General features: G+C 42.1%; 1 protein-coding gene across 4 annotated transcripts in view; it reads right to left on the bottom strand.

Annotated features, from left to right (window-relative positions):
- ANKFY1 (ankyrin repeat and FYVE domain containing 1) overlaps positions 1–16988 on the bottom strand; it is a 94317-nt gene that overhangs the window by 29387 nt on the left and 47942 nt on the right. For all 4 annotated transcript variants that reach the window (XM_049861239.1, XM_049861240.1, XM_049861243.1 and 1 more), the window contains 3 exons: positions 13758–13881; positions 11546–11695; positions 10218–10383 (listed from right to left, as the gene is read on the bottom strand). In XM_049861239.1, the coding sequence (XP_049717196.1) occupies positions 10218–10383; positions 11546–11695; positions 13758–13881 (440 nt within the window). The remainder of the gene's footprint in view (positions 1–10217; positions 10384–11545; positions 11696–13757; positions 13882–16988) is intronic.

The following is a 16988-nucleotide window of genomic DNA, read 5'->3' as shown; positions in this document are numbered from 1 at the left end:
AGAATTTTGCAAGACCAATGACATACTCACTGGAAATACCTTTTTCAACAACATAAATTGTGACTATACACACGGACCTCACCAGATGGAATACACGGGAATCAAATCAACTACGTATGTGGAAAGAGATGATAGAGAAGCTCAATATCATCAGTGAGAACAAGGCCAGGAGCTGACTGTGGAACAGACCATCAATTGCTCATATGCAAGTTCAAGTTGAAGCTGAAGAAAATTAAAACAAGTCCACAAGAGCCAAAATACAGCCTTGAGTATATCCCACCTGAATTTAGGGACCATCTCAGGAATAGATTTGACACATTGAATACTAATGCCTGAAGACCAGACGAGTTGTTGTAGGACATCATACAGGAAGAAAGCAAAAGGTCATTAAAACAAGAAAGAAAGAAAAGACCAAAATGAACATCAGAAGAGACTCTGAAACTTTCTCTTGAATGCAGAGTTGCTAAAGGAAATGGAAGAAATGATGAAGTAAAAGAGCTGAACGGATTTCAGAGGGCAGCTAGAGAAGACAAAATGAAGTATTATAATGAAATGTGCAAAGACCTGGAGTTAGAAAACCAGAAGGAAAGAACATGCTCAGCATTTCTCAAGCTGAAAGAACTGAAGAAAAAACTGAAGCCTGGAATTGTAATATTGAAGGATTCTATTATGGGCAAAATACTGCACGAGTCAAGAAGCATCAAAAAAAAAAGGGGGGGGGGGAAGGACTACCCAGAGTCCCTGTACCAAAAAGAATTGGTTGACATTTAGTTAGAAATCAGGAGGTAGCATATGATCAAGAACTGATGATACCGAAGGATGAAGTCCAAGCTGCACTGAAGGCACTGGCAAAAAACAAGGAAGGTTCCAGGAACTGACGGAATATGAATTGAGATGTTTCAGCAAACGGATGCCACACTGGAAGTGCTCACTCATCTATGTCAAGAAATTTGGAAGACAGCTATCTGGCCAACCAACTGACCAATATTTGTTCCCATTCCAAAGAAAGCTGATCCAAAAGAATACAGAAATTACTAAACAATATCATTAATATCACACACAAGTAAAATCTTGCTGAAGACAAGTCAAAAACAATTGCAACAGCACATGGACAGGGAACTGCCAGAAATTCAAGCTGGATTCAGAAGAGGACGTGGAATGAGGGATATCATAGCTGATGTCAGATGGATCTTGGCTGAAAGCAGAGAATACCACAAAGATGTTTAACCTGTGTTTTATTGACTATGCAAAGCATTCAACTGTGTGGATCCTAATAAATTAGGATTAACGTTGTGAAGAATGGGAATTCCAGAATACTTAATTGTGCTCACGTAGAACCTGTACATAGACCAAGGGGCAGTCATTCAAACAGAACAAGGGGATACTGCATGGTTTAAAACCAAGAAAGATGTATGGCAGGGTTGTATCCTTTCACCATTTTATTCATTCTGTATGACGAGCAAATTAATCCGAGAAGCTGGACTGCATGAAGAAGAATGCAGCATCAGGACTGGAAGAAGACTCATTAACAAGGACCTGCGATATGCAGATGACATGACCTTGCTTGCTGAAAGCAAAGAGGATTCGAAGCACTTCCTGATGAAGATCAAAGACCAGAGCCTTCGGTATGGATTACATCTCAACATAAAGAAAAGAAAAGCATCACAACTGGACCAATAAGAAACACCATGATAAACAGAATATAGTGAAGTTGTCAAGGATTTCATTTTACGTGGATCCATAATCAACTCCCGTGGAGGCAGCAGTTAAGAAATCAAATGATGCATTGCATGGGCAAATCTGCCGCAAAAGGCCTCTTTAAAGCGTTGAAAAGCAAAGATGTCACTTTGAGGACTAAAGTATGCCTGACCCAAGCCATGGTATTTTCAATTGCCTCATATGCATGTGAAAGCTGGACAATGAATAAGGAAGACCGAAGAAGAATGGATGCCTCTGAATTACAATGTTGGCGAAGAATACTGAATATACCGTAGACTGCCCGAAGAATGAACCCACCTGTTTTGGAACAAGTACACCCAGAATGCTCCTCATAAATGATGATGGTGAGACTTTGTCTCACATACTTTGGACATGTTATCAGGAGTGACCAGTCCCTAGAGGAGGACATCATACTTGGTAAAGTAGAGGGTCAGAGAAAAAGAGGAAGACCATCAATGAAATAGACTGACACAGTGGCTGTAACAATGGGCTCAAACAGAGCAACAATTGTGAGGATGGCACAGTACCAGGCAGCGTTTCTTTCTGTTATACACAGGGTCACTATGATGTGGAACCAATTCGATGGCACCTAACAACAACAACAAAGATCCTTTTCATTTTTATAGCCTCATCACCTACAGGCAGAACAGTCTTAACAAGGAGTTTACAAATGAGTATTTGAACAGAAAATCTGTACACATTATTAACAAAATTTCATACAGTAAATTAGTTATTAAAAAAAAAAAGTACGCTTTGTGAAATCCTCCCATTACCTTGACTCAGAGTATTTCAGGTAGAGAGCCTCCCTAGGAGCTCTTTACAAACACCAAATTAAGGCTGAATACCTTACATGAAACCCACTAATTCTGACAGCTCCATTTTCCATCTTTGACTATTCAGTGACCCATATGAGGGGAAAAAAACTACTTGACATCTTGACAAAAGGCCAAGAAGTAAGTTTATATAAAGATATTAAAGGTATACAATTATGAAGACACTCTGTCAGGTACCATTAAAGAAAAACTGACTCAAGATTGGTTCTAGGCATACATCATTAAATTCAGAACCAACCAATCTGACACATGACAATTTACTGTTCAAATTACTTGTGGAAACCAGCTAAAACATACTCGTCAAGTTAACTTCGAGGATAACAGGGATTAAGCAATTAAGTTTGTTTTAAGAGTGCTTAAAGCTCAGTCTTTCTTGGAATTGCTGCTGTTAGTTGCCGTCAAGTCTCATTTATGGACAACAGAACAAAATGTGGGAATTGGTTCCATTTATAATTTAAAACATGCAAAACCACTCACTATGCTCACAATGTTTCTTAATAAGGCAAGAACAACCATTCAGCGTAAGATAATCAACTATCCTCAGAGAAACCATCGAGTTACAAACGTACAATGCCTATCTGCTGGCGCTCCAGCTAACTAGAAGCAACTATTTCCCTTGGTGGCCTCCAGGTGGCACAGGTTAGTTCATAGCCAGGAAGTCTTTCAAATGTTCAGTTAGACAAGTTTGATGAATCAAACTCATCCTCTACTTGACAGTCTACAGGTCTACTTTTGGTGGGTGTGCCAGAACACATATCTAAGTTATCCCAGGAGCTTGTCTGGGGTTCAGAGGTCCTGTCTGCAGATTCGGTCTCTACTTCACCATGGTCCACAGGATAAATTTCTTGCAAATCACATCTTTTTTCAGCTGGAGGATCCCCAAAAATGCAGAACAACCTTCCATAGTTTGAAATGCTGGTCACACAATTGTCAACTACACTTGCTACATTTGTTGAGGGTGTTAGGTTGGAATCTGTTTCTAATTGTTAGGATTACAGATATAGATCCTTCAAATCAGAAATTCTGGATGATGATTTTTTCTTTTCTCCAAAGTCACTTACGAGAAGTTCTCTTTTATATCCTGCATTATCATTTCATCTTCTTCAGCTACTTTCCAGTCTGAACATCTACAATGGGGCTTAGAACATACAGGAGCGGCAAAGCTCTCAAGCCTGTTATTCGTACCCGTGATTATTTTCATCTGAATATATGACTTTCATCTGGTCCTTGGTGGACATGGACGTATCAAAATCATGTTTTTCTGCACTCCCCCATCTGCTTCATGCTTTCTTCGAAGGGGTCAATTTGCTGGAGAATATGACTCTGGCACTGAGGTGGCTGGGCTGCCATGTGCCTTTCAGATACTGAGTTACCCATGGCTGATTTATTTTTGTATCCACCAATGTCTTACGTAAAATAGACACCGGGGAAATGTTTGGAAAGAAAATGGATTGACTGGTCAGGGCTTTTTGGCTCCACTTTAACAACTGGCTCTAATTCCAACCAATTATGACTTTAGGTAACTTAGGCTTCTCCAACCAACCCCTTCTCCTGAAATGTTTTCATTCTACTGACCCCGTTTTTTAGGGGGAGAAGGTGGTAATCTTTACCAACATCACATGCAAAGGGCCAAAGCTTAGATTTCATTAAAATAGTATGTTCTTAGAGTACTGAAAGTAATGGGTCATATGCATATCAGGTGAACTAAATTTCATATATTAAAGATCTTGAAAGTAAGGTTAACCGTTAAATTTAATTTCATTACTCAGTTTAATCATTTGGGCAGGTTGAAGGAGGAAAGGTGGAAACATTCCTACATGGGAGCTGGTTATGGCACTCCAACCATAACCAAAGTAAGGTAATCATGAGCATGCTGTTGGGCTGACTGCCTACTACATGGTAAGCACTGTGCTAAATATACTAATACTGCCTCTCATTCTCCCAACAACCCAGCAAAGCAGAACTGACTCCCACTTTACGGATGAGGAAAGGAAGACTCAGGGTGGTTACATGATTTGTTCAAGGTCACAAAGTAAATGGATGAGCCGGGAATCAAAGCTCGCTACATCCGAGGTCTGATGCCAGTGCTCTGTCCACGACACCATGCTGCTCTCTCTAAAGTTAGCAACAGTCAAGCTTATTATAAACCCACACCATAACCCACGTGCTAGCGGGCAATTGATCAATTCAGAGTGGAAGATTAAATCGTCTGAAAATAAGCATCAAAAATGCTACACCGATCCTTGGCAATTTTTGTAACTTAGCAATCACCAAAATATTTAACAACTCCTCAAAGATGTTTTTTCATCAAACATAAGAATTTAACTCCCAAGAGGAAAGAAACATAATTCTGAGATTGTTTTTTTAGTAACAAGTGTATTCGTTTCCAAAATAAACATCACAGACACTGAACAGTGTGGGAAAGAGTAATTCCCTGTGTGGTGGAAACTCCCCACTGAACACACACCCAGTGCTAAGTGCCGACAGCTCTGCAGTGCAGAGTGGTGCTTGGGAAAAGTGCATCTGCTCTGGACACTGACATACTTTAAGGATTTCCTTCCCAACGATGAGCAAAATTTTCCTCTCCGCCGGCCAGCAAGCTCACACTCTAATACATGCCTTGGAAGAATATTTATATTGAAACCTTTGCCCAAAAAGGGTGAAGCCACAGCTACAACAGGGCTACATCTCAAAGTAACTACATTCTACCAACTAGGAGTAAACTGTAAATGGCAGCAGAGACAATAATAGTATAAGAACGCATAATCAGAATGGGAAAATACACGTGATTAAGATGTGGGGAAACCTGAATATTCTGCCTTTGATCTACACGTGTAAACAACAAAAAAGTGGCCTTGGCCAAGTACTTCAATCCAGTTAACTATCCCTCTACAAAAGTAAGGCTCTGACATTTCTGACAGCTTTCATGCCATGCTGGAACTCCACTTCCACCGGTATTCTCACCGTCAAAAATGACCACTGCAAAGTAGAGTCAGGCAGGACCCAGCTGGGACTTAGGAATTAATAAAGCCACGGGAAAAAGAAAACAAAAAAACTAGTAACTTTTTTCACTGTAAAGTTAATTCGTTAAGATTAAAATGTTCTTAAAATCGACATGATACTGCAAAAACTCAACTGCAAAAAGACAAATAACCCAATTTAAAAATGGGCAAAAGATATGAATAGACACTTCACTAAAGAAGACATTCAGGTAGCTAACAAACACATGAGGAAATGTTCACAATCATTAGCCATTAGAGAAATGCAGATCAAAACTACAATGAGATTTCATCTCACTCCAACAAGGCTGGCATTAATCAAAAAACACAAAATAATAAATGTTGGAGAGGCTGTGGAGAGACTGGAACACTTTCTATACTGCTGGTGGGAATGGCAAATGATACAACCACTTTGGAAATCGATTTGGCACTAGAAATAGAACTACCATACGATCCAGCGATCCCACTCCTTAGAATATATCCTAGAGAAATAAGAGGCTTTACACGAACAGATATATGCACACCCATGTTTATTGCTGTTTACAATAGCCAAAACATGGATGCAACCAAGATGCCCATCAAAGGATGAAAGGATAAATAAATTATGGCATATTCACACAATGGAATACTATGCATCAATAAAGAATAGTGAGGAATCTGTGAAACATTTCATAACACGGAGGAACCTGGAAGGCATGATGCTGAGTGAAATTAGTCAGCTGCAAAAGGACAAATATTGTATCAAAACCACTATTATAAGAACTTGAGAAATAGTTTAAACTGAGAAGAAAACATTCTTTCATGGTTACGAGAGGGGGGAGGGAAGGAGGGTAGGAGAGGGGTACTCACTAATTAGATAGTAGATAAGAACTACTTTAGGTGAAGGGAAAGACAGCACACTATACAGGGGAGGTCAGCACAATTGGACTAAACCAAAAGCAAAGAAGTTTCCTGAATAAACTGAATGCTTCGAAGGCCAGCGTAGCAGGGGCAGGGGTCTGGGAACCATGGTTTCAGGGGACATCTAAGTCAATTGGCATAATAAAATCTATTAAGAAAACATTCTGCATCCCACTTTGAAGAGTGGCGTCTGGGGTCTTAAACGCTAGCAAGCAGCCATCTAAGATGTATCAATTGGTCTCAACCCCTCGGATCAAAGGAGAATGAAGAACACCAAGGACACAAGGCGATTATGAGCCCAAGAGACAGAAAGGGCCACATGAACCAGCGACTACATCATCCTGAGACCAGAAGAACTAGATGGTGCCCGGCTACAACTGATGACTGCCCTGACAGGAAACACAACAGAGAACCCCTGAGGGAGTAGGAGAGCAGTGGGATGCAGACCCCAAATTCTCATAAAAAGACCAGACTTAATGGTCTGACTGAGACTGGAAGGACCCTGGTGGTCATGGCTCCCAGACCTTCTGTTGGCCCAGGACAGGAACCATGCCCGAAACCAACTCTTCAGACATGGATTGGACTGGATAATGGGTTGGAGAGGGATACTGGTGAGGAATGAGCTTCTCAGATCAGGTGGACACTTGAGACTATGTTGGCATCTCCTGCCTGGAGGGGAGATGAGAGTGTGGAGGGGGTTAGAAGCTGGTGAAATGGACACGAAAAGAGAGAGTGGAGGGAGAAAGCAGGCTGGGAGAGTAATTGGGAGTGTGTAGCAAGGTGTATATGGGTTTTTGTGTGAGAGACTGACTTGATTTGTAAACTTTCACTTAAAGCACAATAAAAATTATTTAAAAAAAAAGATTAAAATGTTCTGATCTCAATTCTATCACTTCCATATTCTTCTCATTACTAATGATAATGTACTCAAAATATAGTTACAGTTTCAAAGAACTTTCCCAGAACAAAGTGAAACTTTGCCATGACAGAAGTCTGGATTGCAAAAGTGAGAATCCTGAATCCAAGAATATAAATAAACATTTGTGGTTTTGATATTTTTCCTCTGTCACAATAACCAACACAAGCATACCACGAGATACTGTGGGTCCAGTTCCGGACCACCACAATAAGGCGAATATCGCAACAAAGCAAGTCACACATATTTTTTTTTTGTTTCCCAGTACACATAAAAGTTATGTTTACACTATACTGAAGTCTATTAAGTGCGCAATAGCACTATGTCTAAAAAAAAAGTATATACCTTAATTAAAAAATACTTTATTGCTGGAAAATGCTAACTCTCATCTAAGCCTTTAGCAAATCATAATCTTTTTGCTGGTGGAAGGTATTGCCCGATGTTAATGGCTGTTGACAGATCAGGGTGGTGGTTGCCGTAGGCTGGGGTGGCTGTGGCAATTTCTTAAAATAAGACAACAATGAAGTTTGCTGCATCGACTGACCCTTCCTTTCACGGAAGATTTCTCTGTAGCATGTGATGCTGTTTGATAGCATTTCACCCACAGTAGCACTTCTTTCAAAACTGGAGTCAATCCTCTCAAAGCCTGCCACTGCTTTATCAACTAAGTTTATATTATATTCTAAATTTCTTGTTGTCATGTCAACAATGTTCACAGCATCTTCACCAGGAGTAGATTTCATCTCAAGAAACCACTGTCTTTGCTCATCCACAAAAAACAACTCCTCATCTGTCCAAGTTTTATCATGAGATTGCGGCAGTTCAGTCACATCTTCAGGCTCCTCTTCTAACCCTAGTTCTCTTGCTACTTCCACCACATCTGCACTTACTTCCTCTACTGAAGTCTCGAACGCCTCAAAGTCACACATGAGGGCTGGAATCAACTTCTCCCCAACTCCTGTTAGTGTTGATATTTGGACCTCCTCCCATGAATTACGAACGTTCTTAATGGCATCTACATGGTGAATCCTTTCCAGAAGGTTGTCAATTTACTTTTCCCAGGCCCGTTATCTATGGCAGCTAGTCTTACGAAATGAATTTCTTAAATAATAAGACTTGAAAGTCGAAATTACTCCTTGATCCATGGGCTGCAGAATGGATGCTGTGTTAGCAGGCATGAAAACAACATTATCTCCTTGTATGTGTCTATCAAAGCTCTTGGGTGACCAGATACATTGTCAATGAGCAGTAATGTTTTGAAAGGAATCTTTTTCCTGGGCAGTGGGTATTAATAGTGGGCTTCAAATATTCAGTAAACCATGTCATAAGCAGATGTGCTACCATCACCCAGGCTTTGTTGTTCCATGTGTACATCAGAGGCCTAACTCTTAAGGGCCCTAGGATTTTTGGAATGTAAATGAGCACTGGCTTCAACTTAAAGTCACGAGCTGTATTAACCCCTAACAACGGAGCCAACCTGTTCTTTGGAGCTTTGGAGCCAGGCGCTGACTTCTCCTCTCTGACTGTGAAAGCCCTAGACGGCACCTTCTTCCAGTGCCAGGCGTTTCGTCTGCAGTGAAAATCCAGTGTTCAGTCAGTGCTGCTGCCGCCGCCACCGCCGCCTCCATCGTGATCTGAGCTGACCTTCTGGGCAGCGCTGCAGCTTCTACGTCGGCGCCTGCTGCCTCACCCTGCACGTCCATGTTACGGAGACGGCTGCTTTCCTCCAACCTCATGAACCAAACCCTGCCGGCTTCAAACTTTCCTTCTGCAGCTTCCTCACCTCTCTCAGCCTTCAAGAATTAAGGAGAGTTAGGGTCTTCCTCTGGATTCGGCTTTGGCTTGTGAGAACGTTGTGGCTGGTTCGATCTTCTATCCAGACCACTAAAACTGTCTCCGTATCAGCAATAATGCTGCTTCGCCTCCTTATCACTCATGCGTTCACTGGAGTAGCACTTTTCATTTCCTTCAAGAACTTTTCCTTTGCATTCACGACGTGGCTAACTGTTTGGCACAAGAGGCCCAGCTTTCAGCCTGTCTTGGCTTTCAACATGCCTTCCTCACTAAGCTTAATGATTTCTAGCTTTTCATTTAAAGCAAGAGACTTTCAACTCTTCCTGGCCTAATTTCTATATGGCCATGTCTCAGGGAATAAGAAAACCTGAGGAGAGGGAGAGAGACGAGGAACGGCTGGTCAATGGAACAGTCAGGACGCACACAACATTTATCAATTAAGTTCACCATCTTACATGGGTATGGTTCGTGGCACCCCAAAACAATTACAATAGTGAAATGGGAGATCATTGATCACAGATCACCATGATGGATATAATAACGATAAAAAGTTCGAAATACTGCGAGAATTACCAAAATGTGACAGAGACATGAAGTGAGCACATACTGTTGGTAAAGTGGAGCTGATAGACTTGCTCGATGCTGGGTTGCCACAAATCTTCAATTTGTAAAAACCTCAATGTCTGTGAAGTACAATAAAACAAGGTATGCCTGTACAAGTCTTCTGGCGTTACTGCTGCAGAAACTGATATACTTGAAGAAGCAAACATAGCAATTGCTTACAAGTAAAAGGTACTCCTTCTAAAAGCTCTTCTCCATCTTTCTAGCCTTCCTTTCTGGGACCCTGTTGGCACTATGAAATAATTATGAACTATGAACAAGCAAGGCATAGGCAATCGCTCTTCAGTTCCTTCAGCGATCGCAAATTCTAACTCACACAGCCTGCAAGCAAAGGAAGCCCTTGGGAATTTCTAGAACTGGGTCAGAGAGCCTTCAGAAATTACTTGGATAAAAGTAAAGTCGCCCTCAGAGAAAAATATAAAACATACTTCCTACCTCTTTGGATTCCTTTATGTAACAAGCTCCAACCATTCTTGTCTACCATGTCCACATCAGCTTTGTGACTAACCAGAGTGGTGGCTATACTCTCTAGTCGTCGAGAAAGGGCTAGATCTAAAGCAAGATCTCCATTATGATCCACTTCATTCAGCTTCGCAGGGAGCTGCACGGATAAATTTGTCAGTTAGTACCCTGCCGATAGAGAACACAACCAATTTTAATCTGTTCCACCTTGAACCTTAAGTATCACCTATTACACAAGTGTCAAATTATAGAGCGATAACACTGCTTACTCCCCATATTCAAGTGAATTCTCACTTCTACCAGGCCTCCTCAAGGCACACGCCCTTCGGGGAGCACAGAATTAATGGGGCTCACAGAACAGACATGAACACGGAAGACGATGTAAGGACCCAGGGCGACGTGAAGACAGAGTGCTGCAGGAGCACAAGTGCCAAGGCGGAGGTTCAGAGAACTTCATGGTAAACAGCTAATGTGTTCATGAAGGATCATGGCTTAACTATCTAATTCCCCCTAATAGTTTATTGTCTCCCCCAAACACTGGACACCAGAGGAAAACATACCACACCCTCCGCTGTCCAGAAGGTTATTTTGGATTATCCAGGTGGACCCAATCTAATCACATGGGTCTTTAAAAGTAGAAGAGGGAGGCAGACCGATGTGACATGAGAGGGACTTGACCTGCTGCTACCGTCTCTGAAGAGAGAGGAAGGGGTCACAAGCCAAAAATTGCAGTGGCCTCTAGAAACTAGGAATGGCCTTCAGCTTAGAGCCTTGGTCCTACAACCACAGGAACTGAATACGGCCAACAACCCAAATAAGCAGGAACCAGATTCTCCCCTACAACTCCAGAAAGGTACACAACTGGCTGACATCTGGATTTTGGTCCAATGAGATTCATACTGGACTTCTGACCCACAAAACTGTTGAGATGAGACATTTGTGTTGTATTAAGCCACTAAATTTGTGGTAATTTGTTATGCACCAACAGAAAACTAATGTAGATTTTGGCACCTGGAAGTTGGGTACTGCTGTAACAAATACCTAAAAATGCTGAAGTGGCTTTGGAATTGGGCAATGGGTGGAGGCTGGAAGAATTTTGAGAAACATGATAGAAAAAGCCCAGATTGCCTTAATAGGCTATTAGTAGAAATATGTATATTAAATATGTGTTGTAAATCCTAAACCCTATACCATGGATTTGCCAATGAGGGCTCAGAAAGAAGTGAGAAGCACTACAGAGAAAACCAAGCAAAGGAGTTTTGGGGAAAAGTGTGAAAGATGGAAAACAGAGCTTACAGTACCTGTGAATCCATTTCAATTAGATAGAGGAAGACAACATCTTCTCTCTCCACTTTGATGGCTTTATGTAATGGAAACTCAGTCTTGGATTTGATCATTTTGTATAACAACTGAGCACTCATGCTGCTGAAGTCCTCCTTCCGTAAGTCATCCTAAGGATTAAAAAACAAAACGGTGAAAAGTGGAACAGATTCAACCTTACAAAAATAACCACAACAGACATTTATTAAGCCCTTAGAATGTGTTGCAAAAACCAAACCCCTTGTTGCTGAGTCAATTCCAACTCCTAGCAACCCTGTAGGACACAGCAGATTGGCCCATAGAGTTTCGAAGGAGCTGCCGGTAGAGTTGAACTGCTGACCTTTTGGTTAGCAGCTGAGCTCTTAATTGCTGAGCCACCAGGGCTCCTAGAATGTATTAGGCCCTACTTTAAGGGCTTTACATTTCCCAACTCATTTTATTCTCACAAAAACCCTATGAGGTAGGCACAGGGATACATTATCCAATAAGCAAAGTAAGCACGTGCTTAGGGCATCCACAAAACAGGGGCACCGGTTGTCCAAAGCAAAGACCCACAGATGCCAAGCAGACAGGACACAAGGAAAAGCGAGCACTACAGTGGAAGGGAACTGGCCGGGCACTAATTGAAACTGATACCAGCTCCAGTGCGTAAGAATGCGCTCGCCAGAAATGAAGTGCACAGGGCTGTTTCAACTATAAGGTCCCTACCACTTCAACGCATTCATTGACATCTGTCTCCTGTGGTCCCCTCCCATATAATCGGAGCTCCTTATCTGGTAGGTCTCCTGGGAGTATACTATTTCTAATAAACAAGAGGTGGGGGTGGGCTGTCAAGTCTAACTCTTGTTACAATTTGTCATTGTGGCGATCAACAAAATTTTGCACTCATCATTGAAACAACTAAGTTCACTGACTCACTTCCATGTTGTAGACTACGTGGAACATTCTCTTTGTAGGAACTGTGGTATACAGTAAAAATCTTAGTACTCTGCAGCCACTAAAAATTTTATAATCCAGTTCCTCTCGTTCTGCTAGAATGCGATACACCACTTTGGTGTTCAATCGCCAATATCACAGTCGTGTTTAAAAAGAAGTTACATCATGGACAGCTAAGACACACACACACACGTACACGTATACGTGTAACTCACATATTCCACATGGATGCATGAGTAAGCAGAGGAGAGGACACCACAGATTATCAACGCTTACGAGCTTCACATGCCTTCATCTGGCCATAAGTAGGCACTATTATCATCCCCACCCCACAGAGGTAGAAAGCAGAGCATAAAAGAGGTGAAATAACTTGCCTAAGTTCACAGAGTGAGTGAACGGCTGAACCGGGGTCTGGAGCCAAGAGGCCCACCTCCGGAACCTGCCCTCTTCAGCACAGCACCACTGTGCCTCCCAACAAGATGGCCCAGCACAAGAGACACTGACAGCCAGCCAGGACGGAGCCCTGAAGGGAGCCCTCCAGGGGAGAATAGAGTCCTTCCTCCCTCACCCCACAAAGACGTCAATTCAAATTTAACTAGAACTCCCACAGTTCACTCCACTGAGTCACAACCGGTCTCTACTACTACTGGATCTCCATACTTCTACCTATTTTGGCAGGTTACCATCCTGTTTAAATTCTTTCAAATTCGGTTCTTTTAGACTTCTTTTCTGAAATACTAAGACCCTTCACATAGTGTTGTTGAATACCAGACAGTTCCCACAAACTAGTTTAGAAAACACAGCACTAGAAAAACACTTGCAAAACAAATAGCTAGCACTTGCAAAACCAATAACATAACACATGCAAAACTGTTCTTTACGATGAAAACCAACTAAGAAGGGCAATTCTAAATTTAATAATGCTCTCTAGACAATGGAGGAAGCAAGAGGAAAGTCTGAAATGGGACTGCCGGCCCCCCAGCACCATGCTGCCTCCATGGCCCCACTGCAGCTTCTGTAGATGGAGGGGAAGGCAGGTGTCCCTTCATACCAACCCTGTTTTCTTGACCTCAGCTATTTCAGCCCTCCACTCTGAAATCACAGAACTGAGAAGAATCTCACAGATCACCTAATCCAACTACTTCATCTTCAATTTTGTAACAAAAGGAAACCAGGTCTCAGGGGTAACTTTCTACAGAGCCAGGTCCCAAGCCCAGGTCTTCTGACTTCCAGTGAGAGTGCTCTGTCCGCACTCACCCAATGACTTGCAATAATTTCTGCACAGTAGTTCATCAGTGTGCTGGCGTTCAGCTCCTCCGCAGTCTGATAGAAGCGAATGCAGTTCCTGACATTCACCAGAGACATAACGCCCTTCTCGCATCTATAAGAGAATATTAACGATGAACAGTATTATTGGGAGAATGACATTCACAAGTGAACAAAGCAAAACAATAATCCGTGTACTGGCTATGTCCAATGACACTAAGGTGTAAGATTAAGCAAAGTAGTCAAGAATAAATGATAGCTAAGCTCCCATATTCTAAAAATACTAGAATTTCATTGTGATGTTATATTGCTCAATTCTGGTCAGAATCAAAATAAGCTGAAAATAAGCTTGTTCAGTATAACATCCTCGCTGCCTTAGAGGTAATCACACGGATCTTGCTGATCACCTACACAGGCAACTGTAAAATCAAACACGATGGATCAAATCCAGTTCTTTGATATTTAATTGAGGCACAACTGTAGTTCCAACTAGCACAACCCTTTCATGTACCCAACGTAGCTTAGAAATAGCTTCAAATAGGAGGCTCTGTGCCTCCAAAAAATTAACACCTCTTTACAAGTCCACGCAAAAGGTAAATTGTACGGTATATAATTTATATCTCAACAAAGCTATTAAAAAAAAGTCTACCCAAAATATCTATACTGTATAGAAACAATTAAGGCAAGGGTCAAACCACAGTATGCCAAGACAGAGAAAAACGGGCTACAAGGTATGTCCCCACAAAGTCTGGTACAAAAACAATAACAACAACAAAAAGACTCTTTTACAACCAGGAATTTAAAAACATCAACATGTCAGAGAAGAGTGCTGCACACAAGCAAAGAGATCTCTGGTGCACAAAGAAGGCAACACGCTGTAGCCTAGAAGATGCAGGGCTGGAAAGCCCAGGCCTCTTCTGGCCAGAACTCCTGGTACCTGATGCACCTCCCATGGAAAACGCCTGGGGGTAAAGGGGGAAGGAGGCCATGGCACCGTCCCTCCATCCCCTCTGCCTCTACCTCTCTCTACAGATAAGGCCCATCTCGAAGGGCAGCACACAGACCCGATATGATCTGACATCCCACCGCTGCTCGCCTCGTCCCACAAAAAAAAAAAAAAAAATTTTTTTTTTTCCACAGTCCCCACAAAATCCCTTTTCTGTTCACAAGGTAGAATGTGGACAGGGCATGAATGACTGTGAGCCGAGAAAGGCCTGGGCTGAGAGCCACCGAGTTAAGAGGCCAATGACTTGACCTCTCTGGGCCCCCTGTCTCCTTGTCTGTAAAGTTAGGATGACACTCATCTCAGAGGTATGGAGGATCTCTGTGTTTTTCAAGATAAAGGAAAACTATACACACTTAGGAAACCCTGGTGGCACAGTGGTTAAGTGCTACTACGGCTGCTAACCGAAGTGTCGGCAGTTTGAATCCGCCAAGCGCTCCTTGGAAACTCTACGGGGCAGTTCTACTCTGTCCTATAGGGTCACTATGAGTCGGAATTGACTCGATGGCATTGGGTTTGGTTTGGTTTTGGTTTATACACACTTAGCACAGTATAAGGCACATAATAGGTATGTTCAATAAGTCAGGTCCCTCTCCTGGCCCTCTCTTCTCTAGGGCCTAAAATTCCTTTCAAAATTCATTTACGAAGGGAAAAAGGAGAAGACGTAAAAGGAAACAGTATGACTTAATAACAAATGAATGGGTTTCAGTACATTATAAATAGGGATAACTGATCAGCTAGTGGACAACTGCCAGTTTTAATAGGTGAGCTTTAAATAACAGAAATAGAGAGAGACTGTGGAGGTAGGAAGGGGGAGGGGGAAGGGAGGAGAGTCATGAGAAAGGCCTGGGAAGAATGAAGAACAAATTTCAAAACCACATAAAATGTCAAGACCTCAGGCTAGAACCAATAATATAATTTCGGAGTTTCGTCTCCATCTAGCAGTAAATGCAGGCGCCTGTGTTTTTATACTAAGATTAGTGCTTAGGTGCTTTGTTGTGACTAACACAGCTGACTTGGTATAAAGAAACATTTATTCCAGGGCATTTTCAAATCAAGTCGCTCCAATATCCAAACAATGGAGTAATAATGTAGGTTACATAGAACGTATTCCATTTCTGAGCCTCAGCTCTCTTTATATTGGTTTCCCCGAAATCCCCAAATTCACATGACACTGTAGCAACATATGAAGTCACTCTGACCTAAGCTGTGAAATCAAAGCATAAAAAAAAAAACTATTGTCGTTGAGTCGATTCCAACTCACAGCGACCCTACAGGACAGAGCAGAACTGTCTCATAGTTTCCAGGTAGCGCCTGGTAGATTCAAACTGCCTACCCTTTGGTTAGCAACTGTAGCTCTCAACCACTATGCCACCAGGGTTTCCAAAAAAAAAAAATCAGAGCATAGCAGGCAAAAAATCTTCTTTTCAGCTATAAACCAAAAAATCTATTGCTGTTGAGTCAATTCCGACTCATAGCAACCCCGCAGGACACAGCAGAGCTGCCCCATAGGGTTTCCAAGGAGCGCCTGGTGGATTTAAACTGCCAAACTTTTGGTTAGTGGCCGAACTCTTAACCACTGTGCCATCAGGGTTTCAGGTATACGAAACTTCTATCCCTCTTACACAACAAGTACCCATGGCCTTGCCCTCCTCATGTCCTAAGGAGCTAACACCAGGCGACCTGACACTGGTGTGCGGCACTGACTGCCTTTTGGAAAGCACTGTACCAAGCACTTTCACGGACAAGTGCCAAGAATCTGAGAATTCCATTCTCTGCTTTTACTGTCAAATAACATAGTATCCAACCTGCTGCGGTCAAGTCGCTTCTGACTCACAGGGACCTACGGGACAGAGTAGAACTGCCCCACAGGGCTTCCAAGGAGTGGCTGGTGCATACAACATGCCGACCTTTTGGTTAGCAGTGGAGCTCGTAACCACTGTGCCACATAGGACCCAGGGACTCAAATATGTTTCATGAGGAGAGATATTTTGTTAAAACTGGCAGACATTTCATTTTCACTGAACTCTGGGATTTCCCAGAGTGCTGTTCACCATTTGGACAGCCTAAAAATAGAAACTGACATGATTTCCACAACTGAAGAACATGTAACCTTATTTACAAACAAAGATCCTCTGTTCACGTCTTCTCTGAAAAGTAGCAAGAAAGCCTAGCTTTCCTCTGAAGGGAATTTTTTGTTGTTTTTAATATATATTTTA

The sequence above is a fragment of the Elephas maximus genome, chromosome 19 (genome assembly GCF_024166365.1).
Source record: "Elephas maximus indicus isolate mEleMax1 chromosome 19, mEleMax1 primary haplotype, whole genome shotgun sequence".
NCBI lineage: Eukaryota > Metazoa > Chordata > Mammalia > Proboscidea > Elephantidae > Elephas > Elephas maximus.
The sequence above is the reverse complement of the archived record's forward strand: the minus strand, read 5'-3'. Positions and strand labels throughout refer to the sequence as shown.